We start from the raw sequence: 27,600 nt of genomic DNA, 5'->3' as shown, positions 1-27,600 counted from the left end.
CAACTCGGCAAATATCAACTCTTCTGCATCATGGAATTCACTATGGGTGTCTGAATGATACAACTTGCATTTTTAGTACCTGCTAAAACAGAATTATAAACTGAGTAAGTTAATATATGTGAGTTAAGTACCCTTAAGAAATCAAAGAATTATGTTGACTCCTGGAAGACACCCAGAAGATCCAAAGATGGAACAGAAGGTTGATTATTACACTCCTGCACAATCCAAGCAAATTGTTAATATATTGAAAACATTCATGTCTGGCATTTGCACCTGCTGGATATCCAAATTATTCTGTCCCAAAACAAGTTTGATAACCATTCTCTTTGTAGCTGAAAGCAGCCAGAAAACAGTTCATTTTTTTTTAACAAATGGAATGGAAACTTTTCTTTTTTCTTTCCCAAGCTTCAATTACAACAGTCAAAGCCAGAGACTTAAGCAAATAAAATTCAAAATAGCCATTTGTTACAAGTAGCAAATTACCATGAACAATGAACTTGTTAAGAATCCCCTCTAAAAGCACGACACACACAAACAGGCTACCCAGCAGAAAAATCTGTTAACAATTTTATTTCATTTGTCATGTTAAATATTATGGGACAGGACTGTTAAGGATGAAGAACTCTCAACAATGCCTCACAAGGAATAAGAAAGAAATTCTGCCATGATATTAGCAAAGTAAGGTAAGGAGAAAATTTACACAGTAAGAGGCACCATTTCCCCCAGAATACCTCTTGTCATATTCCTGAATGAGTGGGATTAGCAATCTAATAAATCATTTGTCAAGAGGTAACAGCAACAGATAAAATTTTAAAGGATTATTAAAATAACATTTACAAGACTCTGAACAATTTTCGAATTCTTATTAAAACCACAGAAAGAAAGAACAATTCTTTATTTATGAATTTTCATAAAGGACTGACTGTGCAACTGATACTTGCTATTGATGACTGAATGTACAATTTTGTCCAGCAGCTGAACAGTTTGTCTTTTCAGATTGTGTTTTCTAACCGTGCGAGATCATTAAAGGCAAAGCCTGTTATGATGCTGTACACAAGAACGGCCACTCAGGCCATACTACCTATGATGTGGTAGGTAAACAAACCTTTTTCTGGCCAAGAGAAAACAAAAACAAAAAAACAAAAAAAAAAAAAGGAAGCTGCAGTTTTGCATGCTTCTCTCACTCATTCTTTCTACAAGATGAACTTCCCTAGAAAGAATCCAATGAAAATGGCTGCAATTACAACAAGAAGTGAAGGAAGAGAATTAGAGCCATTATCTCTGAGGGCCAAAGCTGTGGGTGATCCAGATTTATCTGAGTGCGCTACCTTTCTGAGCCTCAAGCCTTCATCCTGAGGGGAAGAAAAAACACAAATGGAAAAAAACCATAAATACATCACTAGAATAGTAAAAACTGAACTCAAAAGGCCGTATTTACTGGTGAATATTTAAATTAAGTTTAAAAAAAAAAACCCCACAACACACACAACATTACACCACACCAAAATCCAAAACATGAAGATAGAAAACCGTATTTTAAACAAGGACCATACTTCACTAGTCTCTCTGCTTAAAAAATATACCAAAAATCTGGCTAGGCCCAATGAAGCATTTTGCTCTTACTCAATATATGTCAAAATTAAATAGCAGTAATTCCTTACTGTTAAGGAGAAACATCTGCTTTGTTTAGTGTCAATGTCATCATAATAACCAGTGTGGAGATATCATATTATTTCATAGTTCTTTAAAAGGCTACCATGGGCAATGAAATTGCCAGAACTGTTCCAAAAGCAAACATATAGCAAAGACACAAAGACATGTATTGACTCGTTACTGGTCACTGAAATGACACTTTTATATAAAGGTACAAGAAAGCAGTGTTTGCTTGCCTCCTCTGGCCAAACAATTGCTCTTGTTCACTAGCTGTTTGTAATAAAAAATGTTACTGCTCTAGATCTCACTCACTATTAATGAAAAATAAAGCACTTTTACAAAGCTACTAATTCAGTAGCTTCGACTTAGACTTAAAGTAACTAAGATCAGCATAAACAGGACCACTTCATTTAAGAAGAAAATTATGCAGCTTCAATGTCTCATCCATGACAATCATAAAGTCTCAATCACTGACAAGTTCAAAATATACACTATATACAAGATGGTAAAGTCATATTATGAATCAATCTTGACATTCAAACAGCTTTATCTACTTGCTGGAGTATACATCTTTTGGCCTAATTACAAACCAGACCTTTCAATCAAGAAGAGTGAAGCCACTTCAGTATAAACATGTATGCAGAACTTACTCTCAGGTGCCGATTTTCATCTGTCAGCTTCATAATCTCTGCCTGAAGTCTTTTGCACTCCTCCACGAGCTTCCTTGTTTCAGTATCATTAAGGGAAACACTATGTGGTTTTGGCATCGGTCCATCCTGTTTAGATGTGTTCAGGACTGGGGCAGATTTGCTTGCATCTATATCATTCTACAAACATCAAGAATAATTTGAGAATTTACTTACATAGAGAAAAATCATCCACAGCTTAAAAGTGAAACAATGAAGCTACAAATATAGTTCAGTGAGGTTTATATTTACAGTAAGCTGAACAGACACAGTGACAGTTCAGTTCTGATTAGCTCAAGTATTAAAAAAGCAAAAGATTGCACTGTTTACCTGATACTACACTCTACTGAGACACAAGTTAATACTTTAGCTGCTTAACACTGACCCACGAGGCATCCAAAAGGGGGCATAAAATACACCAAAGAGCATTTGAACTTGGGGTGGGGGGGTGGGGAATAAAACCAACAATGAAATCCTGCAATAGTAAGAAACAAAACAAAGTAAAATCAGAACAGGTCATGTCACTATGACCTATGAAGTATGCGTGACACAAATCTTTTGCTTATAATACCTTTTAGTGAAGGAAAATAAAGTCCCGCACAAACGTGACAATTAAGTCTGACAGCATCTGAAATACACGTTACTAATTTTGAAGAGTCACAAAAAACTGTGAAAAAAACAAAAGTAACAATCTAATTCCCACAACTCTACTCAAAATCACACAAGAATAGTTTGGGTGGGAAGGAACCTCAAGGAAGATCTGGTTCCAATCCCTCCCCCCACCACCCACTACAGGCAGGGGCAATTTTCACCAGATCAGATTGCTCAAAGCCTGATCCAACACAGCCTTGAACACCTTCAGGGATGGGATATCCACAATTTCTCTGGGTAACCTGTTCCAGTACCTCACTACCTCCTGAGCGAAGAATTTCCAAACAATTAATCCAAATCTTTCCTCTTTCAGTTGAAAATCATTCCCCCTTGTGCTATCAGTATCTGCCTGTGTTAAAAATTGCTGCAATGAGGTGTCCATGGAGCCTTCTCCAGGCTGAACAACCCCCGTCCTCTTTGCCTGTCTTCATAGGAGAGGTGCTCCAACCCCCGGAGCATCTTCATGGCCCTCCTCTGGACTTGCTCCAGCAGGTCCACATGCTTCTTATACTGGGGAAACCAGAGGTGGACTCAGGACCTCAGATGGGGTCTCACAAGGGCAGAGTAGAGGGAGGGAGAATCTCTTCCCTTGACCTGTTTGCCACATTTCATGTGGTACAGTCTCAGATGTAACTGGCTTTCTGGGCTGTGAGTACACACTGTAGATTCATGTCCAGCTTTTCAAACATGAGAACCCCCAAGATCTGGCAAGTCTGACTGCTAGTGAAGACTGAAGCAAAGAAGTCAGTGAGTACCTCAGCCTTCTCCATATTTGCTGTCACCAGATCTCCTCTCTTGTTTATCAGGGGGGTTCACTTTCCTTGTCCTTTCTTTTCTAACATACTCCGTGCTTACAGAGTCCCTTCTTGTTACTCTTCACATCCCTTGCCACAACCCATTTCATCTGTGCCTCAGTTTTCCTGATCCCATCCCTACACATCCCTAAACCACACCCCTGTACTTCCCAAGTCACATGTCTCAGCTTCCACTGCTGTGCATTGCCTTCTTACTCCTCAATGCAAGGAGCAGATCCTTACTCAGCCATGCCATTTGCCAGCCTGCCTTCCTTGATTTCTTGCACATGAGGATGGAGAGCTCTTGCACTCTAAGAAAAATGGCCTTAAAGAGTTTAGGGGCCTAAAGCCCCTTAAGAGTGGCTGTAAAGAGATGACTTTTTAATTAAAGAGTAAACTCCTCTGTCCCTAGGGACAGTTAGGAAGAAATACAAAATTAGGTAGTTTTGTATAACCCATTATATTTCTCTCACTACATTACACACTTTATAAAATTAAAGTCAGAAAGTAGATAACTAAGCGCTTTGATAATAAATGCTCAATCTTCCCATTTTTACTGTTTAAAACACACTTACAAAGCTTACACCTTCATCTCATAAATTATCCTTTACCAAAAAGAAAGAAAAAGCAATAAACCAACCTAAAAAAACCCAGACCACAAAGTAATTCCTACATCCCCTTCCTCCCAAGGTTAAACTGAGATTGCATCTGAAAACTATAAAGTATAAAATTAACAAAAATATAGTTTTTTGGCACTGCTTTCCATTGCTGGAGTTTTTTAAGATGTGGTTGGATAGAGCGCTCCCTTTCAGACAAGATCTTAGACCAGACGGTATTTCAAGGTCCCTTTAAACTTGGGCTGTTCCATGATTCTATGAACCCTTAAAAAGTTATATACTGAACACCCCTCCTGCTAATTTAGTACAAATTCCATTGATTCATTTAGTCATTAAATCAAGTAAGTTTAAAAAAACCCTGAAATTTCTGTGAGATCCTACCAGTCAAGGTATGACAGTTTCTTATGCCTTACTTACCAGTTTATCATTTTCATTGGGCATTTCAAACACACATCTCAATTTGGAGTCCATTAACTCATCAGGTTTTGCTTCTTTCCACTAAGAAAACAATTAATACAGTTATTTAACATGCTGGACTCATGCGAACATCTCAACAGTTCATGAGCTTGCTCTTAGCACTGACCTCCTATACAGCTGAATACCATGCTTACCCTCCCTGTAATTTTCAGACTTGCTTATGAACAATGCTTTTTGTTCACACTCACTGCTGTGAAGTAACAAAAGCTAGAGATGGTTATTCAAGTCTGGAAATGAAAAAGAATAAACTGAATGCAAGGATGGATCCATCAGAGGTTTGTATGAAACAGGGAGGGGACAATACAGTGGTTTCTTAACACACAACGAGAAACAAGTAGCATCTGAGTCAGTCTGAGAAGAAAGTTCTAGCCCTATTATGCCTCAGCAAATGTACCTCTTGTATCCCATCTTGGAAGCACTGATTTTAAACAAAAGATTGAAAGACACCTTTTAGTGATTCTACATGTGTTCTAGAGTAAATTTATTTAGTTCTTCAAATTTTAGACATTTACTCCCTCTCTCCTTTTACTGCATATCATGTGACAATTTGGGCCTAGAGATTTTTTCAAAGCTGTTTACAGAAAACATTTAGATTTTAATGGTTCTCAGTATATTTAAGTAACTAAACTATGCTGGAATCTCTCTACTCAACTGATAATTAACTTTCAAAGCATGCGCTTCATGTAGTTGCCTTAAATTCTTAGGCTTAAAGAAAGGTCTGAAGTCTGCAACAATTTTTCTAAGAGGTCCTCCTGTTACCTCATCGATGTTACAGACTGAAACATTCAAGTTTTTCATAACATGCTTCCTATTTTCCCCCCCCAGCAGTATTACTTATATAGTAACTTTTAACTACAATTAGCGATTTTCTGCAAGATCTGTTTCTCAGTATTGTATACCTGAACTCACTAAGAAAGCAGTTATTTGAAAGGTATTTCTGAAGTTCGTTTTTATATCCTCAACAAATAGGCATGCTTAATTTACCAAACATAACCAAGAGCTACTAGAGCATATGAAGAAAAACAAAACAAACCAGTTCAAAAAGGCAGACAGATGTTAACATTCATGTCTCCAAAGCTTCATAAAATCTAGAAGGTTTTCCACTGCTTCCAGTGAAGAGTGATGCCACAGTAGTCTTTCCCTTCATATAAGGGGACAGAGCCCAAAAGGTCTCTTGGATTTCAGCAATATATAAAATCTCATCTTTATCCTTTGTTTCCCCTCTCCTTCTCTGCCTTGAGTGAACATCAAATGTACCAGTGTGAACCCAGTCATTACTTAAAAGAGTTCATAAAGTTAGAAGCATGTGCATCGCTGACCTCCACCTTAGGACATACTTATGTGAGTCCACATGCACCCTAAAAGGCACATTCTGACAACTGAGGGCTTCATTCCCATTGCTGCCAGCCATTAAATCAGTATCAGGCACCTTACTTCTGAACTAACAAGCACAAACCTACATATCTTCGTTCTGGATCTTGCATCAGACCAACCCAGCCTAAGAAATAAAGCTACAACATGTTCTGTTAAAACAGAAAATAATATATAATTTGTGCTGTGTTTAGCCAGCACTTGGTATCTTGTAGGGAGACACATCTTAGTCTTGAAAATGTTTTAATTCATTATAAACCCATTCAACATTTCACTTAAACACTTTTCGTACCAAATGATCCTGTTTATATACAGCTTCAGGCTTGTTGTTTGAGTATACTCTTATTCCTTCAAATTCAATCTGTTTATCCCTTTTAAATTAATTGCATATAAAGGTATAATATGCCCATATTTTAACACTGAACTGACCTTACTCACTCCTACTTCCATTCAGTAAACTCTATGTTAATCACTACAGGCAAGTTCTTAAAATTGACCTTGTATTTCATATTAAAAACTCTGAATCACATTTGATGTCACACTTGTTCAGAGAGAACCCAATTCTTCTTCAAAAAGGAACTGCAAAAACATGAATCATTTATAGTTAAGCCAAATTTTTTAACAAAAAAAATACATCAGCCATTTTACTCCAATTTTACTTACCACTGCCTCCATATCTGTAATATTTGGTGGTGCATAGGTTGTTTGTACCATAAACTTGTGTTTACTCTTCTCATTTGGGTCATAGTCAAAAGGCTGCAGCATTACTGTTCCAAAGGAAAAAATAAAACTGTGATTCTTCAGCTAATCACTACAGCAAGCATGTACATACTGCAATCACTTTAGATTTAGTCCTCATGAACAGACACTGAAAGTTAAAATGCAAAGGCAGTGCATACACTGCAGAAAAAGGGACTGAGAGGTCAGAGTCTGGTATGGTTGACATGATTATTTCTGTAATTACTACAGGAAAAGACATTTCATATACAAATACAAACAAACATCCTATAAAAGACACAAAAAAATTACATCTAAATATGTGTATGTGGGAGTAGACTTGCAACTTGATCTACCAGAGGATGAGGACTCAGTGAACTGGAGAGAAATTATTTTGCAGTATACACACACCTGTCTTCCACAGAATGGGAATTTCAGTTCGTATATCTTTATACAAAATTAAGACAAGCAGAGGCAGTTTCAGAAAAATATAAGAAAAAATACATGAAGTCCTATAACAGTTATCTATATTTGAACCTATTTTATAGCAATGAGAAAGCTATGGCAGAAATACTGATACAGCTAGAAAAATGCAAATGCAAAGGGAAAAACATTAAGAAGTAACAGTAACAAGCTGTGAAGGAAGAGTAACATGGTATATTATGAAAAAACCCAACAACTAGCAATTGCTGTTAACAAGTTAACAGCAAACAATACATGACAGGATAATAAATAGTAAATTTAGGGTATCAATGTAGAGGAAAAACAGCTCTTACAGAATATGTATTTTTGGAAAAAAAATGAAAAAACATGGTTGAAGAAGGATACTTAATGATTCACAGCTGAAAAGTAAAAAATTATTAAAAAATGTCAGTGGACTTCCTTAAAATGACTGTCAAATCACATTTACAACAAGGAATTTAAAAACTGGCTTGGCTCTGAATCACCACGATGCATTAAACAGGCTGAAGACAGCTAACACTACCACAACATTCAGTTTTGAACATAAGAGCTTCAGCCCACAGGATCCTATAGTTATTGCTCTCTGCACAACAATATGAGAGAAATCTATTTTTAATTATATGAAAGATGACTCAGCACTGAAAACATTCAGCTGAGAGACTTGATGAGATAAAGTGGGTCACTAGAAAAATAATCAGTGCACTTATCTTAGCAAATGACCCAAAAGAAATTATATGCCTAAAAACAGAAATATGAGGCTGACACTGTGGGGAAGAGAACTTAGTTCTGGAAAGCACTTTGGAATCACTGTAGCTAAACAATGGCACTTGAAAACATCTTGAGGTCACTGTAGCTGAATAACTGCATGAGAATCCAATAATACAGAAATAGGCACATCAAAGACTTCCTGCCATGCCAACTGAAGACTCAAACAGTGTGACATGTTTCCCTTTATTGGAGATCCTGAAGCCACAATATTGTTTACAGCTCCAGTACTGATTCATTAAAAAAAAAAACAAAATATTTAAAGCTTTAAAAAGATGATTTATAACTATGAAAACACATGCGATGTAATCCCTCAATCTATTCAATTTCCGGAAGAGAAATGACAGCAAGATCTTGATTGTCATATTGAACTACCCAGTGGAAAAATCCCAGATACCAGGTCAAACACACAGATAAGGCAAAATGGCTGTAGGTTTTAGCTGAAGATGGAAATAAAGAAGTTTTTGACTATTTGAATCTTAAATCAATTCTCAGTAAAATAATCTTTCATCCCCAAGTCAGTGAATAAGTACCACAAGTCCAAATGCTGGACTGCCCATGGTAGGCAATAATGAAGTTTTAAAGGGCCCTATTCTACAGATCATATTAGATTAGAAAATTCCTACAAGGAAAGTTACTCTAAGGTTTTAATAAACTTTTCTTGCGTTCTTCTTTACATTATTTGAACATATCACTGAAGATAGTTCTCCAGCTTCTTTTAAACTTCTCAAAGGGTGTAAGAATGTGGATCTGAAAACCTCTGAGGATTGCTCCTTTATTTCCCTTTTGCTTTGCTACAGAGGTCTCCAAGGGTTCTAAAATAATCAGTTTTCTAGAGCTAGGAGATCTAGGAGTTCACACCTGTATTGCCTGTGACATCTACAACCTGAATTCCCCTTATTCTAGAGATTCTACCACAAAATGGTCAGGAGAATGACCTACAAAAATCATTTACCAAATCGGCAGACTAGTATCTAGTCTTTCCATTTTCTTGAGAAAAACAACTAGATACAATTGTACACTGATTTTTTTCTTAAATGCAATGAACTATGAAATGTTACACTTTAAGCACATCAGAGCAGCCAAGAAATGTTCTCCTTTAGGATACAAACATGAATATAGTAGTCTGAGGCAAAGGTACTGCTAATGTCACGTCCCATTTTCAACTTGCTTTTTCTCCTTTTAGAGAGCCACAAATAAATGTGACAAAGGCAAGTATTTCTACATGGAGGATTTTTTCATGAATCATTGCAGCTGGACATCAAGTTGCCATCACACTAATGAGAGGAATCCTTTTTATTTAAAAATAAAAAGGTTTTAAAAAGCTGACATACTTCCAACAGTCTTTAGGATCAAGCATTAGGCAACTGCATCAAAGGCCTTAAAAACACTTAACCTACAACTGTGTATATTTATTTTTACCTGAAACAATTACAGATGATCCTGGGTCAATAATTCCACTGTTTGGCCTCACGCAGTATCGACGAGGTGCTGTGGTCTTCACTTTGAAGCATACTTTTCTATCTGATGGATTTCGTAGTTTAAGATTTGTAGTTACTACATCTGTAAAGGGACCTGAAAAAAAGGTTGGTCTTTTTAAAATATACATGCATCTCTAGAGAAGAAATCTGTTTACACAGTACAAGTAACTCTTAAAATACATCTTGTTGCCAACAAACTGCTAAAAGCAGGTTAAATCATACACCTGTTAGGCACATAACCTGTGTTACATGCAAAGAGTGCTCTATCACCTTAATTATAACAATATACATTACAGCAACCAAAAACTCTTAAATATTACAACAGACTCAAGCTGCTGGCACAAGTGGTTCATATATGTATATGCTATTCCTACCAAATCATTCTTAATGTCTGAAATACCTAGAAGGTACTGGTCACATGCAAAAGTAAATTTTGCTGAATTGTTCTTCAGGAATAGAAGTAACACATTCTTTGGAACTCTTTCAATTGTTTAAAGAAAGAAAACACTGAGAATAAAACACAGTCAGTGCTCTTGAGATTTCATCTTCTGTTGGCTCCTGACCTCCTACGGAGTTAACAGAACAAGGTATCAATCTCCTTTTTTAAACTCAAAATAAGCAAGAAAGATGATACTCTGTTTATGCATGTACTCTAACTGATCCATAGAAAAGCAATAGTTGCTATTGAAGTTGCTGTATTTATGTATTCAATGCAGTGTACTCTCTAAACTGTATTTATGTTAAACCTTCAGGATAAGAATTCTTTCCAAGTCTGGACAAGAGGCATAATTCTAATATCAAGCTGCAAAAGCACATCTTCCAGCAGAGATCACCTTCATGCAATGCCAAACAGTAACAGCACAAAAAATAAGGTTCACAGCATTCTGAGCAGTGTTCATCTCCCTTATGTTTGTGTCATCTGAAAGCAAGGCTGCAAGGGCTCTAGAAAAATTGTGTTTCATACGAACATGAAATTTATTCAAGAATATTCCATGTGTACATTAAGAACCTTTTTTATAGTTCTTTAAAACTACACATTAAATAACTACAAAATAGTTTTTATCAGTATTGAAAACACAACAATTTTTCCATTAAAAAAATCACAATGAAAGCAAACTTCAGATTAAACTGGATGAAAAATATAAGTGATACAAACAAGTGGTAAGGTACAACAAAACCACTAATTGCATGAGACACAGGAAGTCAATTCAGAAAAGTCTGAGCACCTTATTCCATAGAGGTGTCTGCACTCCTCTGAAGGAAAAAGCTCTGCCCGCTATCAAATACGTTACTACACTAGAGGGCTCACTATTTGACCGATGCCTTTATTTCTGTAACTCATTCCAAGTACTTGATTTTGAGAGAGCGTTAAACAGTCCTAACACAAAACACCAAGATACAAATACAAAAAGACTAAAAACAGACTCACTGAGAACCAGAACACTGAGATGCAGATGAAGATACATGTGAGCTAGGTTTTACATTCAGTGAGGTTCTCTTGACAAAACAGGAACTGGTATTATTCGTCTGAAATTTCACTTCTAACCTGACTTTATATGACGGATGAAGTAAGTCATCTTCTCAATCCAGGCAAATTTGACACAGCCCCCAAGATTTACAAAATTACTTGAAAGTTTCTTGCCACTTATCTTTTTGATGGTTCTTGCATGATCCAGTTGTCTTTACCCATAGAGGGAGATCCAAAAAACCCTCCCATCATCCATACCACAAACTGAACTAAAACCAGGCAGTTGAACACTCTTCTCATTCTAAGACTGGTGATACACTCATAACACACCAAACATGTATTTTTTTCAAGCTACACATATATTTTTGAGGAAGTTATTCTGGAAGTTTTACTAACAACCACCTAAGCTATTAGTCATATAATAACCATGGCTTTTGCAGTGCCCAGAGGCAAATAGCACCTCGAATCTAGCTTTCAAAGTTGAGGGTTACTTTTTTTTTAATTGCAGCTCTAGGCAACCTGAGGAGGTCTGCTTCTCAATCTTCTCAACTACTTTACTAAGGACATTCTGCACAAAGGAAAAAAATGACACCATTCAGAGGCTCATTTTGAAAAGCACAACCATCAAGAAAAGGAGGTATACTATTCAAAACCAGCTTGTTTCAAGACAAAGCAACAGTGAATTTATAAACTGATTCTTAAACTAAAATAAAAGATGTTCTGTTTCTTTTGAGACATGAAAGGTCTCCTCATGTCTGCCTTTTTAAAGTGTGCAATAATGAGATAGGATTCAATATATTCTTCAATTATTCTGCTATTAACTGTCAGTTTCAACACCTCAGATAATTAAAATAAATCTGCTTTTCTTTCCCAGGTACATGAATGCAGTGACCTCCTTTGCATTTCCTGGATACTTCACAAAAGAAAAGCTTTTAGCTTGGGGACATTTCTAAGAATCAGACATTTCTTTCAGAGGTGAGTGAAATCTTTTTCAAGGTCTAGAGGATGCTTATGACAGCTTTACCTTTCACCTGCTTTCTAAAAGCTTTAAAGAAAATAGCTGTATAAAGCCTCTCAAGACTTGCAACCATCAGATTTACTAAATAGGTGGTAACAGATTGGTGCATAAAAGGAAGAGATGACTGAATTTCACTGCTCCTGCAGAACCCAGCTGTTTGGTAGTTTAGTGGCAAACCAACAGCATGGATCTGAGCAGGGACAGACAGGAACAGACAGAAGGATAGTAAATCAGGAAAAAAAAATCTAGTACCTTTCAGAGGAGCCACATGATCTAAGTTAGCATGACATACCCTTCAAAAAAGAAGCTGCAACACCTGAAGAAGATTCTAGAATTCATAATTATGCAAACATAAGCACCACTACCTTTGCAGGAGTGGGGAAATGAAGTACAAGCTGGCACAACAGCCTAAGTGCAAAAGCCTAAACTACAACCGTTCTTGAGGAAAAATGTGGGGCACGGGCAGAAGAACCAGGAAGGAGAAATGTTTGGATCATACTACACAGACTGCATGTAAACAAGGAAAAGAACTGGCAAATATGGATATAAACAGGCTGCTCATGCATCAAAATGGACAAATGCACACCCACTTCATCTCAGTGAATATTCAGCTACACCAGGGCAGTATTATGATCTCAAAAACAGCATCTCACAGCTGCTTGCATGACACTCAGGTCCATGCAGATTTTTATTTAAGCATTTAAATCTCACACAAGCTTATGTCTAATTGTACACACAGAGGCTGTGGTAATTCAACTAATAAAATCCTCAGGCTATATACCAATGTAACATGATGCCTAATAACAAGAGGTCACTGCTTTATAAACCTGTAATCTCAATCCAATAACCTCTGGAAGTCAAGAGTTACTTCAGAGGGGACAGTGAGTTCAACAACTCTCTTAGTGGTGTAAATTCAAGACACCAATTACAGCACCTTCCTGGAATAAAGGTTGCGAAAGTGCCTGTTTGTTCCAACTGGTTTTGAATGGAGCAGTGACAATCCATGCCGCAAGTTTTCCTGTCAGTTTGACTTACAAAGGCCTTAGAAAAGGACAGCCACCTGCCTATTCACACTCAGAAATACCAGACATATCAAAAAACCTTATGTGCTCAGTTTCTATTTCAGCTATCTTGGAGTGCAGTCACCACACAACATTAATGTCGGGGTTGCCTCTGGCAACTACACAGCTTGGACTACAGCAACTAGTGGGCAGGAAGAAATGCCATGAATTCTGCAGAGCCAGTTTCTACTGCTGAAACAGTGCCAAGTTTGCCAGCTTGCCACAAGCTTGCCAGCTATGCTGCAGTAAAACCAAAATATACGTATTACTGGATAGGTAGGACCTGTACAGAGATCTTTTTCATCAATGGTGTCATTTCCATTTCAGATTCAGGTCTCCTTCACTGTCCCAGCTTCAAAACCCATTTTTCTACCATCTGAGATGGTCAAACATCAGGGAAAAAATGATGACGTGAACACGTCTTCCTAGTGTGGTTAAGGAAGAGCTTAGATAAACCTCCGCAGGCTTGGTACCCCTGGGAAAGGTGAGAGAAGGGGGCAGGTTTGGTCAGCAAGAAGCTCCATTCAAAATTAGTAAGGCTGTCATAATGTACACAAAAAGCCTGTCTTAAAATATCACCTCTACATAAAATTGGATAAGAAGAAATTATAATTTTATTAAATTACACAAAATCTTTGATAATTAGAAGGCAGATCACTTGTAGAGTTGCCAAAAATGTGCATGCATTATTTAACAAAATCAACAGCATTTTATTAAACTGCTTAAGTGTTAAGCATATTGCCTGCTTTAATTTAAGACAATGAACTGCAGCTGCTGCAAAAGCCAGTATCTAAGCTGACTCTGCCAGAAAACATTCTAGTTCATGCATTGCATTAAAGTTTATTTAATCTGTAAATTGACACAGTAAAGTGATACATTCAGCCACATCTAAAAACAAGAAGAGTAAGTACACATTAAAAAAGTACAGACTGGCAAAAGGAATCCAAACTCCTTAAAATGTGTTATAGTATTAACTTCAAAAATATGGGGATTATATGCTTTAAGTGGAATGTTGTTTTTTAAAAGCTGCTGCATCACCTTTGAATTTCCAAGAGCACTTGAAACATACAGAACATTTCAATGCACCTGAACTAAAACAAACTCAGGGTAGTTTTCTTTGGGTGCACAATACAGTTAGGTTGGGTAGACAAAGTAAACTCATTTACAGCACTTGACAGTTTGAGCCCTAATAAATGAGAAACGAGCTCTAGTCAGCAGAATAAAAACTAATAGTGATATTGTAAACCAAGCAAGACAGATTTTGAGACCAAGTAAACTGATTTTTTCGATGGACCTGAGAGGAAGAGAGTAAGATCTCCAGCAACTCATTCTGCCAGAATCAAATATAACAAAATTATAGAAAGAGTAAGTTAAATTAGGAAAGCTTCATGTAATCTATATTTGTATGATATTATATGGAATTTTTAAATTAGGCCAAAATAGAAGTGTTTTTCTTTCCAGTCATTTCATATAGCAATCACAGAATGGTTGTGGCTGGAAGGGACCTCTAGAGGTCATCTGGCCCAAATTCCCTGCTCAAGCAGGGATACCAAGAGCCAGCCACCCAGCACCATGGCCAGAAAGCTTCTGAATACATGCAAGGAGAGAGACTCTACAGCCTCCCTGGACAACTTGTGCCACTACTTGGTCACCCTCAGAGTAAAAAATGTGTTTTCTCACGTTCAGAGGGAAGCTACTGTGTTCCAAGGTGTGCCCAATGGCTCTGGTCTGCTCATGGGCACCCATCTCCATCCTCATTGCACCTTTCCTTCAGATATTTTATACATCAGTAAGATTCTCCCAAGCCTTCAGTTCTCCAGCCTGGAGTAGCCACAGCTCTCTCAGCCTTTCCTCACAAGAGAGATGCTCCAGTTCATCCTCTTCCTGGCCCTTCCCTGGACTCTCTCCATGGTGTCAATGTCTCTCCTGCTCTGGGGAGCCCAGAGCTGGACCCAGCACTCCAGCTGTGGCCTCACGAGTGCTGAGCAGAGGGGGAGGATCACCTCCCTCAACCTGCTGGCAACATTCCTCCTAATGCAGCCTGGGACACCACTGGCCTTCTTTGTAGCAAGGGCACATTGCTGGCTCATGATCAACTTGGTGGCCACCAGGACGCCCAGGGCCATTTCTACAAAATTGCTTTCCCAGCTGGTCAGATCCCAACCTGCACTGCTGCTTGGATGGTTGTTCCTCCCCAGCTGCAGGACTTTGCACTTTTTGTTGAACTTCACAAGGTTCCTGTCAGCTTGTCTGTCCACCTGCCAGCTCTCCCAGCACCACGTGTGCATTCCACCAGAGTCCTTGGACTTAACTTACTATGTCTAGCTTACTTAAGTATTCCTTGAACAGATCATCTTCCAGTACTAGAGGTACTGAAGGAAAGACGTCTAAAAATGAGAAATACTTGTGTTCTGTAGCAAGTCAAAACTACCTTGACTATTAGATAAGAAAATCAATCTTAAAATACACACAAAGCACTTTATTGCTCAAAATCGAATTTGTAGTTCTTTCTGAAAAAAGCATAATTGACACAAAAGAAAGTGAGTGGAATTTGTTTATTTCCATAAATCCATTTTAAGAAATTAGTATTCAGACCTCTATGAAAAAATCTGAAGAGAATATATAACATGCATTGCCACCGAACATAAATAACTCCTTCCTCTTGAAATACCATAACCATGACCATTCAAATACCTTCTCCAAATGGAAGAAAAATCCCAACTCTAACAAATCACCTACATTAAAATTATTCATGGTCTATGAAGCATAATAACTTAGTTTCATGGATTAATACTTAAACATGAATATGAATGATCAGGCATAATCAGTGGATGAAGGTGAGAGATTAATTATACCTACAAATAACCATGGTTCTCAGGAAGATATTAATATATTAGAACAGCATTAAAGAATCTTTCACTTCTTATTCTACCCTGGTACTTGAGAAACAGTTATGTTTTATCATCAACCTGCATGTAAAATATAGAATGCAAAAGAGGCTTTATAAGAAAGCTGACACACCTCAATGTCCACAATTCCTGAGGGCTGATTCTAGGCTACCACTGTTTACAAGGGGTAACATCAGATTTTATCCGAGCTCTGCACGATGACATGCTGTCAGCATCCATGCTGCTGATGTGTCTATCATAGATTTTTCTTTCTAAAAAATGCTGAGACAATACCCATTTTTTAATCCTAAAATAGCTCATCTTCCTCTGTCAAAGGGGCAGAGTCTGCATATGGCTACACAGCTTATTAGAAGTGCTTGTGCAGATGCTGGCACGCATGCTTTACTGGGGGCTGGTGTAAGAGAAATGGGAGCTGAAACCTTTTGCCTGCCATTCTGACAGAGAAAAGACAAAAATACAACATAGTGACATTTCAAAGCAGACAAAACATTTCCTTACATGTTTTTTCTGGATCAAAACTTCTTATTCACCCCAGCTTGTGACTGAAATGTTGTTAGTACAAGAAACCATACTAAAAGTGCAATAAGCATCTATCTCAAGGGTAAAGTACAACCACAGATCATTACCAGGAATTCTGATCAAGAGAACATTATTTTCCTTATATATTAGATAAAATACAGACTAAATGTAGACTGTCCTGTATTTAATGTCAAATATGGGCAATTTCTTTAGTCTTAACAACAACAAAACACCAGTAGTTGTAAGATGGTATAACATGGAATAACTTCATCCAAAGATATTATTGCTGATATCTAGCTTAAGCTTTAAAATCTAGCAGTCTAGGCCCAAGTCAGTCATATATGTCTATTCTTGATATTTTACCTATTGAAAGAGTGCCATTACTAAAGGACAGTCTGGTTACTAACATCAAAGGTATGCTTATACCTTTAAACTAAACCTCCATAATATCTTTAATTTCTTACTCGCAATTTAGCTTTACTTGATTACATTGTTATTCTTGCCAGAGACATATTAAGAGCATACTAAAATTGGTAGCTCTTAATTCTACTGGGATAAAGTCTTCAGGATCTAATCATAAAGTATTATTCATACCAAAGCACTGCTGAAATAACAGGAACAGTAAAAATATTTCAATGGTGCTTAACTTAAACATTGAAACCATCAAATTATTCCCCCAAAGTCCTGAAACAACTAATATATACATGCAATCTTTCAGTACAGATTTAGTTCAGTAAGGGTTATGTTATAAACCCTTCCTGCTGGAGCAACTATTCTGTTTGCTTGCATATGGCAGGATAACTAATGAGTTTAATATTTACAGAGTTTCTTAGATTTCCAGAATACTAGCACATTTGATCAACGGAACTAAACAAGTAACTTTTCCCTTTCCTTTTCCCTTTTAAATTTGCTTTGACTTTAACCTGCTATAGCTTACCAATGGTTTCAGTGATGCTGAAAAACCCAGATGTGCTGCTTAACATATTAAAATATCTAGCAGCTTAAAATCCATATGCATCGTCATGTAAGAAATCTCCCATTGGATACACCTAACTGATCTGCATTGCAACATACAAAATACCCTTCAAACACTATAGCAGTAATCAGAACACTTGTAATCATCTCAGATGACAGCTGTAGTGGCACATAGAAAATCAGTCTTCCCACAGAAGACCTGATCAAAAGCTCTTGCCTTGCACTTTTCTCAATGTGCTCCAAGAACTGGGTATCAGAGGCCAGACACAAACCTTGAACAGACCACCAAAGCACTTGCAGTTTTCACTGGTTTCCTAGCAAGCAGTATCCCAACAGTGTAACAAAGTAACTTCACAAAGCAATCAAATTCGCAAGTCTCCCAGCATGGACACTAGCCCAGAAAATTCCTTTTAAAAAAGAAACAACAAACAAACAGTTTTAGCTGTTGGGTTGCTACATGGTATCCAACCTCAGCTCGCAACACAGAGCCTGGTCAAAACAGACTTGTGTATCAGACATTGAAATCTCCTATAGACAGGTCTAGCTGACACTGGACTGCCTCCCAAACACACCAACAGACCACTGCAGTTTCAGGGTGACTTTTCAGTCTCTGGAAACACAGGCCACAGGTCTCCATTTCCCAAGCCACTGAAAGCCAAGTACAATAATTTCCTACTGTCACTTGGGTAAACACACACCTCCTTCAAAGGAGAAGTTGCATTTAGTCAGTCTTGTCAATCAGGCAGGACCACAAACTCGACTTCCTCAACTTCACATCCCAGTACTGAGCTGAGCTAATGCAGCTGCACTTCTCAGGACCAGTCAGGTCACTGCTACAAAAGCAGCTGCAGTTCCAACCTGAGCTATTACACAGAACGTGCCTAGTAGATGGCTAGTGGACATCCAAATTAAAAAACCAAACAGTTTTTACTTTCAATGGGTCTACTATGTTTAGTAGCCTTATTAGCACCATAGTGTTAAACATGATAACATGTTAAATTAACATCATATCCCTATGTACTAGAAATACTAGGTTTATTTCACATATGGAGCAGTTAGTCCTACGTATATAATTTTTAAATTCATGGATATCCGTTTTTACAAAGGAAAAAAATTAAACATATCTCAGTCAAGCTATTCTAATATCTTGGAATGTTACACAACATACCTGCTCTAGTTTAAGTACATAATTGTGTACCATTAATGTTCTACCAAACAATCAAGAACACTGCAAACTCATGACCTAGGAGAAGCTTTCTGAAGTCCACATGAAACTAATAATTTTGTAAAATGGTATCTGATTAATTTAAAACTATTTTTGCCCACATAATTTTTAGAAGGTTGGTTCAGACTGACATGATTCAGATTCAGCTAAGTTTCTAGTGATCTAAATACATTTGTAGCTACTTGAAGCAAATTCATTTTTCCACCAAGTCTACCCTTTAGGCGAGATAGATTTTCTTTTCCCCAGTGCTTACCTTGCTGATGTATTTATAGATAGCAATCAGATCCCCTTTCAGTCTTCATTTTGCTAAGATTAACAGGCTAAAGCTATTCTACTTCTACTTCACTTGTGTTAATAAAGTTGTCTTTGCATCATTCCCATTTGGGTTCATTTTATCTAAGTGTTGCCAGGGATGCATTCAGGTGAAGCTTCATCAAAGTCAAAAACCTTGACATTAATACTTTCCTCACTACAAAATTAGTCCTTTATTTGCCCCATTTCATGACTTGTCACATTCACAATAAACCCATGATTAAGTACTAGTTGCTAGTTTTACTTCTTTTTCATCACTTCTAAGGAAACGTTTTATTATTAGCACACATCCAATTTTTTTTTTTTGCATTCATCACATCTCCTAACCTTGCATTACCAGTGAGCTGTACCAGCATACTCCCACCCATACCAAGGTCATTAATGAAAAATGGATCAGACTTTCCTCAAAAATATATCAAAATGTATTGAAGACAAGGAGTTAGTGACAGCCAACATGGTTTTATCATGGTTAAATCGGGCCTGACTAATCTAGTGGCCTTCTATGATGGACATCAATGGACAAGGGAAGAGCTACACGTGTCACCTAACTGCACACCTGCACTGTCTTTAATATGGTCCCCCCAACATTCTTACCCCTAAATTAGACAGATATGGGTTTGATGCATGGTTTGTTAGATGGACAAGGAATTGTCTGGGTGGTTTGTCCAAAGAGTTCCAGTCAATGCTGGAATGTTCAAGTGAAAACCAGCAACAAGTGGTATCCATATCCCCCAGGGATGCATACTGGGACCAGTATTACTCAGTATCTTCATCAATGACACTGACGGTGGAAGTGACATCACCCTTGGCAAGTCTGCACCAAGTGACACCAAGGGAGTGATGCGGTGGATTCACAGGAGGGAAGGGATGCCATCCACTGGGGCCTTAACAGGAGTGAAAGGTGGCTCCATGGCAATCTCATGAGGGTCAGCAAGGCCAAGTGCAAGGTCCTACACATGGGTCAGAGCAATCCCCACTATCACAGACAGAGAAGGTCTCAGATCAGACCGCCACATTCTGCCTGCGACAGTGCATTTCATTCCATGTTCCAACTACTTCAATGCCTTCATTCTTTCCTCTAAGGCTTTGCTTATTATTGAGGCCAGACCAATTCAAGCACTGAAGTGTCAGAAAAAGACTTTAATCGAAGTAAGACCACATTTTGAGAAACAAAGGGGAGAAAAGTTCTGACTTGACTATCTTTTTAAATTTCATGCAAACACTTTTATTTTCTTCCTCTTCCATGTTCAACTGAACACATGAAGTCCTACAGCAGGATAATATTCAGCAAACTATCTTAATTCACATGACCTTGCTCATTGAGGAATGAACTGAAAATATCTGTTTTCCTTTACATAACCATCTAATTCTAAATACATTCAAATACTAAAATGAAATATAACATCTACATTGCTAAATAATTCAAAATGCCAGGAAATAACCTTATACAATCCAGAACAACACTAAAAGGCAAGAGAAGCTAGAAGCCAAGATAACCACACCCCAAATAAAGTCTTACCACCTGAAGAAAAACAAAGTTAGTAAAATTCTAACTTGTATTTATGCATTTTTACTTTCAAAAATACCACATCACAAATTATCTTAGTAAAGTCATTTTGATGATTTTTTTCTTTTTAAATAAATTAGCTTACACTCACTTATCAGGTACATCTGACACCACAAGCCTTGTAAACTGACAACTTCCAAACTGGAAAGCGTAATATTTATCTAGTTAGGGTTGGTTTTTCCACTTTTAATACAGTAAGTTCTCTTCAGAAACCTTTTCTATTTGAATTCATGGCTTATAAGGGAAGCATGTAAAACCCTTTAGTGACCGATAGTCACAAAGATCTGGTTAAAAAACATCTCCCAAGGACGAAGAAAGTAAAACGTTCACAAGCCATGGTCAGGTCAAAACAGGAACAATTTATACTTCCACAATGGACAGTTGGTGCACTAAATATTCAGATCTATTTACTGATGCAATAAAACAGGTCCTCTCAATCCTCTCAAACTTTCTACTTTTCAACCTGGCCTTGAACAACAATACATTGTTCATGCATAATACAGAATGTCTTCATAATATTAATAAAAATGTCTTGTGGTGATCTAGAACACCTGCTTATGCTATCAATAAGCAGCATGAATAAGCACTTTATAGTAATTATAATGCAAAGGTGAAGCTTTTATACCAATCATTGGTACACACCAGAAGGGCAAGATGTGAGGTTTGGATAGTGTTTCACAGTTTAGTGAAACAGCAATATTAAGCAAAACAGAGCCCTGCAATTTTCAGGTAAAGGACAAAGCTTCTAAATCTTCACTGCTGTATACCTCTATCACCACAGGAAAATATTCCATTACTGAATCTTAAAACAAATGACAAACTAGTTCTGCCAAAATATAATCTATCACTATAACACACCTGACTTCACAGATCAATACAACTCCCTTTTTACAAGGCAGTTTTAAATGCAGTCTAGCACAGTGGTAGAGACAATTGTGTAACATAATACCACCTAATAAGCAACACCAGGTAAGAAACATTATCTTTCTTTTTCTTCCTCAACACATTCCCACAAATCATCCTGTGCTTCGATTTTCATTAATTAATATAATGTAAAGAAATTAAAATACTAACAAATACTACATTTGAGCCATGAAACAATGGATAGAAGCATACATATAGGAAGAGCAAACAATGCCAAGAATCGCTCTTGTATTTAAAAGAAAAAAAAAAAGTCAGACTACATGTTGAATACTGAGTCATTTTATTGCCATTATGAAATTCTCAGCCAGTAAAAATATTAACTTAAATGGAACCATTTCAAAGTATCAGAAAGTCACAACTACATTAGTAATCACTTACAATCAGTTTTTCCCCCCCCTACACTCCCACTCTTCGGTTTAAAAATGTTCCTGAATGAAGATAGCAGGAAATTGACATCCCAATCACCTTTTTTTTCTAACCTGTCTTAGAAAATTGGGACATCACAAATTTACTGGTACTTTGAAGAGAGTGAAAACAGGCATAAAATTTGACATAATCAAGATACGCACAAGTAAGGCAGTAAGATCACATTTGAGGACTTCAAACTCTGCCTACACCAAAAGGCATCCTAGGCCAATTCTGGCAACAGACCTTGAGGGTAGGGGATGCATTTAACATTGAGCTATTTTTGCCTTTAAATTCCACCTTCTCGATTTGCAGCAACATATATCCCGTGGCTTTCAGTGTTACCAACAGCATTGTAGTGATTACAAAATAATCTACAGCAATACTTTTGTATTATTTAAAAAGTTGTAGAAATCTGCATTCAGAATAAGCTGCAATACTTGAGTGAAGTGCTCTCTACCTCCCATGAAAAGTCATTTGAACACACACCAGCTGATAGCTGATTTTATACACTGACAATTCTAGACAATGATGCAGATCAACAACCAGAAATTAAACATTCTCTATCACACTGATCTCTCCCAGTAACTCAACCCATCAAAAAGAAAATTTACTGCACACAGACACATTCCAAATTTTATTTTAGTCTGCTAAAGGAAAAGAGTAGCTCATTATTTGGAGATCTTTACAAAGGTAACAAAACTGGACTTCACATAATTGTAAGCAAGAGCTTCAATAAAGGATTTCAATTTAGAATATTCGGGCATTTTTATAATTTTGCATTGCTAGTCAGACACCTCTGAATCACATGAAATTCAAATTCTGAACACTGTCTACTAATCTTCCAAAGCTCATCAAATCAACTAGTGTTGATTTTCAATTAGGTGTTGCAGAAGCATGTCTTATGACTGATTTCAACATTTGGAGAAGGCTTTAAATTTTTTTTTAAAACCGACCATAACCCAAGACCAACTTAAACCCATGTTACTTAAAGTTGCAAAGCTGCTTCCTTGGCTTAAGAAAGAATGAGTTTCCATAAAAATGCTACAAATTTTTGAACTTAAAACTTCAAATATTTCTATTAAACTACACAACTGCTTAAAAAGAAAAAAAAAATAAAAATATTTATTCACAGGGCACCAACTCCAGATTCCCATAATCTTCACTGAACTAGAGCTACCAACAATGATTACATGTGTGAGTCACATGAAGAAGACACCAGTAAGAAGATGTACCACCTTCTGAATGGGTTGCTTTTAAGTGTCTTGTGTTTCAATTCTTCCTATCCAGTCCCAAATAAACTCCAACAACTTCAAATTTGGGAAGCTAAACAAAACACATTAGAATACAAAAGAAAGCCAACCTGCAGGAGCAATATGGCTGAAGAACCTGGGTACAAGAACAGAATTTTGCCACGAGGCAAATTCTCAGCGCTCCATACTGAGTGTCTGAAAGTGCTATTACGTAGTTTATCAACTGCCTCTTGGTTTCATCACTTTTAAGTACAATTTTTCCCTTTGTCACATTTGCACAACACTATGAAAAGTACTTATTTTTTTTGTGGGTTTTCTTAAGATATTCTTGATAGTTTCAGAATCCAAAGAAACCCACCTACCAAAGAGGGACAGAGGGAAATAACCATGACCCAAACACTATTGATGACTGAAATTTCTAGGACTACAAGCACTATCAAAACAGAATTGCAATCTTGGACACCAAGGGAACTATGTAATATGTTAGCTACCACAGGACATGTTCTTAGAACTCCCCTTGAATCGTGCTGAATAAAATTCAAGGTATTACAGACCTTATTTTTATTGACAGAGTAAATTAGATTATATTAATTAAAAAAGCAGTTTCATCAGGTAATGATGAATTTAAAACCTTGTTAACAACTCCTTATGACAAGTACTACGTATCTTTTAATAAAATAGTTGTTTGTAAAGGGGCACACTATCACATTTCACTGTTACCCTAAAAGCCAGCAAATCCATTTTAACTTCCTGAGGCAAGAAAACCAACAAAATTATTTGTTCAATTCAAATGTTTAGACTTAAACTGGATCTCTGTTACATATGCATCAACAATACTAATAATAATAAAATGGATGATTGTACCAAATAAAATAACTTTGAATAATCTGCTGCACTGAAAAAATGTAGAGCTTTATTCTTTTAACAAAGTTTAGTGCTTTTACTACACTATGCTACACTTACTCTGAGTCATATATTCTCTTTCTTACTAACCAATTACTTTTTAAAAGGTGACACTCAGAATTCACTACTGCCAATATTGTATTCTTCAACACAGTACTTTAGAACTGGGTTCGTTTGTGGCACACAAACCTTTTTAAACACCTCTAAGTAATAAGCAGTTAGAAAATATTACTTGAGAGCGCACTCAGTGCTCTCTCACTTGATAGCACTTTCTATAGTATATTACTACAACAGTACAGTAATAGACTGCTGCAGTCTCATTATGCTTCATATTTTGTTTTTCCTTAGTCTGCTCTACTGAAATTTTCCTAATATGTGCATTAGCCTGAAACAAAAGTTTATGCCTAAAGAATACATATTTCATGCTCTAAGTGCACAAACACACAGCACAATAAATATCACTGACTGACAACAGCTTCACACAGATAGAATTTCTAATCTACTGTTTATTCTTTCAACACACTGTTTCATATCACATCAATACGGTGTAGCTCCAGCTCAAAGACATCTCAACATTTGGAGGCTACAAATCAGACACAATATTTTAATTTGAAAAAAAAAATTAAAATAATGCATTTTCCCCCAACCTGTTCTTGCATCAACCTGTTCTGACCACAGCATACTGAAATGTGTGTGCAGCCAGACCGGCAGCATTTTAACACCCGAAAACCCAAGTGAAAATGACAAGCTCCTGCCACGGTTTTGACTCTGTGTAAGAAAGTGCAATTTAAAAAAAAATTAAATCGAAGCTATCGAGAAATTAATATGCATAATTAGACAGATGTGTTTTAATTGATTTGACTTATCAATAAAAAAGTATAGTTTGCTAATCTATCTAAATGCTAGGCCAGAGCAAAGCTGTTTTGGGGGAATACAGTGTTCTTTTCTAATACAAACATTTATTTGTTCTAGTTGTCCTTAGAATATTTTTACAACATCGTAAATTCCACTCTGTCCTCTGAAACAATGAAAAATGAGCATACTAAAAGTGGAAAATAGAAGAATGTACAGGATTAGGCACGTACATGTGCTAACACCAGTCACAACACTTTAAAATGTAAGTTCACATAATATTAACTACTTTAAAAAAAAAAACAACTAATACTGATGATTCCAAATCTGAAATGTTCTGAGATATTTCTCAATGCCCCTTACAAGTATAAGATATCATCACAAAAACTACATGTTCTGACACTTTTCTTTATGCTCTTGCTTTTCAACGATCACTCATTTCTGGCAGAGCCTTCCCTTTCACAACTATCTAATTCATGAGGAGAGAAAACCACAGACACACAGCATACCAGCACTAGCTGGGACCTATTTTGACAGCAGCGCGTCAGCAGTCACAGCCATGCGGTCGGCACGCAACACGCAGCACACATAAAACTTCCGAAAGGCACGCATTCCATTTCCCTCATTCCCAGGAAAGAGGCGAGCTCCCTGATTACGTTCCGATAGCCTGCCTGAGACACGACAGCTTTGGGGAAAGGGCGGGGAGCCCTTTGCCGGGCTGGGATGCAGCGGGGCGAGGGCGCGGGCGCCGGGCACTGATGGTGCAGAGCCGCACCAGCTCCGCGCGTTCACCGGGGCCCCACCACGCCTGAGAGGAGAAGTGGGACAAGGCCAGTCGTTAGGGCAGCCTCGTGAAGCTTGGAACCCCGAAAGGCTTCCAGCGCCCGCTCCTGGGCCTCTCCAGCCCGCTGCTGCCAGAGGGAGCCCGCACCGCCAGCGACCGGAGCGCGACACCCGCGTCCCCGGGCGCCGCTGCTCCGGGGCCGGGCCTAGGAGCGCAGCGGTGACACGGCGGGGCGGGCGGGGGCAGGGGCAGGGAGGGGGCGGCCGATCCCACCCGGCACCGCGGATCCCCGCGGGATCCCAAGATGGCGGCGGCCGATCCCGCTCGCCGGCTCGGCGGCGCCCCCCATCCCCCGGCGGGCGGGCAGCGCCCGGCACCGCGGCCCGCCCGCGGGAGGCAGCGGGGAACGCGGCGCCCGGAGGCGGCCCGGCGCCCAGGCGGAACGGGACACCACGCCGCTGCCGCCCCTCTCCCCTCCGCCGCGCCGGGTTCCCCCCTCCTCACCTTTGAATTTGAGGTCGGTGGGCGGATCGAGCACTAGGATCTGCTCGTGCTTCGCCAGAGCCCCAGCGGCCGCCATCTCGCTCGCTTGCTCCGGCGGGAGGAGGGGCAGGGGGGAGGGCGGAGGAGGCGGAGGAGGAGGCGGAGGAGGAGGCGGAGGAGAAGGAGGAGGGGCGGAGGGGCCGGCGGTGCCGCCGGTCCCTCACGGCGGGCGGGCGGTGTCTCGGCGCGGCTCTGCGGGCTCTGCCGGCGGGGCGCGGGCCGAGGGCGGGCACTGCCGCTGCTGCTGCGCGCCCCTGGGCGCGGCCCCGCGCCCTCCCCGCCCCGGCAGCACCGCCCCCTGCGCGGGCACGACGGCGGCGGCGCGCTCCCCCCCGGCCTTCCTTATGCGCATGCGCCCGGGCGCCGCGGGGTCGTCCCACACACACTGACACCGGGACACAGAGGGACGTGGAAACACACGGACGTACACACAGCCACACACCCTTCCCTCCCACTCTGGCAGCTGGAGCGAGTCAGAATCCCAGAATCAGTTGGGTTGGGAAAGAGCTCCGAGATCATCGGGTCCAACCTGTGACCGGACAGCACCGTGTAAGGCAGAGTACGGCACTCAGTGCCACGTCCAGTCTTTCTTTAAACACCTCCAGGGACCGTGACTCCACCACCTCCCTAGGCATCACATTCCAATACCTAATCACTCTTTCTGGGAAGAAATTAGTCCTAATGTCCAACCTAAACCTCTTCTGGTGGAAGTTGACGTTTTGTACTGTCATCCTATTGCTAATTGCCTGGGAGACCGACCCCCACCTGGCCAAAACCTCCTGTCAGGCAGCTGTAGAGGGAGACATGGACCCCCCTGAGCCACCTCTTTTCCAGGCTGAACACCCTCAGCTCCCACAGCCGCTCCTCACAGGACATGTGCTCCAGACCCTTCACCAGCATCGTTGCCTTTATCTGGACACACTCCAGCACCTGAATGTCTTTCCTGAATTGAGTGGCCCAGAATTGGACACAGTTCTCAAGTGCAGTCTCACCAATGCTATATATAGGGACAAAATCATTGCCCCGGTCCTGCTGGCCACATGATGCCTGATAAAGGCCAGGATGCCACTGGCCTCGTTGGCCACCTAGACACACGCTGGCTCATGTTCAGCTGCTGTTGACCAGCATCCCCAGACCCCTTTTTGCTGAGCACCTTTCCAGCCAGTCTTCCCCCAGCCTGTAGCGCTGCAGGGGTTGGTGTGACACAA

At 39.1% G+C, this 27,600-nt stretch overlaps 2 protein-coding genes across 3 annotated transcripts in view; one reads left to right on the top strand and one right to left on the bottom strand.

Moving 5' to 3' along the window:
* PPP4R1 (protein phosphatase 4 regulatory subunit 1) overlaps positions 1–27,600 on the top strand; it is a 283,628-nt gene that overhangs the window by 95,911 nt on the left and 160,117 nt on the right. The gene's annotated exons all lie outside the window — the stretch shown is intronic.
* VAPA (VAMP associated protein A) lies at positions 541–26,504 on the bottom strand. The gene is made up of 6 exons (XM_068192367.1): positions 26,354–26,504; positions 9,616–9,768; positions 6,913–7,016; positions 4,819–4,899; positions 2,304–2,480; positions 541–1,352 (listed from the first exon to the last, which is right to left on the bottom strand). The coding sequence occupies exons 1-6, from the start codon at positions 26,427–26,429 to the stop codon at positions 1,194–1,196; spliced, it is 750 nt and encodes a 249-aa protein (XP_068048468.1). The 5' UTR covers positions 26,430–26,504; the 3' UTR covers positions 541–1,193.

The sequence above is a fragment of the Anomalospiza imberbis genome, chromosome 1 (assembly GCF_031753505.1).
Source record: "Anomalospiza imberbis isolate Cuckoo-Finch-1a 21T00152 chromosome 1, ASM3175350v1, whole genome shotgun sequence".
Taxonomy (NCBI): Eukaryota; Metazoa; Chordata; class Aves; order Passeriformes; family Viduidae; genus Anomalospiza; species Anomalospiza imberbis.
Note: the sequence above shows the minus strand (reverse complement) of the source record. Positions and strands in the feature narration are given on the sequence as shown.

Bases quoted from the DNA above. Each gene is read 5' to 3' on its own strand.
- VAPA (XM_068192367.1), bottom strand. From the start codon at position 26,429: ATGGCGGCCGCTGGGGCTCTGGCGAAGCACGAGCAGATCCTAGTGCTC. The intron at 9,769-26,353 runs GTGAGGAGGGGG...CCTTTTTTTCAG, and splicing joins CACCGACCTCAAATTCAAAG to GTCCCTTTACAGATGTAGTA. The intron at 1,353-2,303 runs GTAAGTTCTGCA...TCTTCCCCTCAG, and splicing joins ATGAAAATCGGCACCTGAGA to GATGAAGGCTTGAGGCTCAG.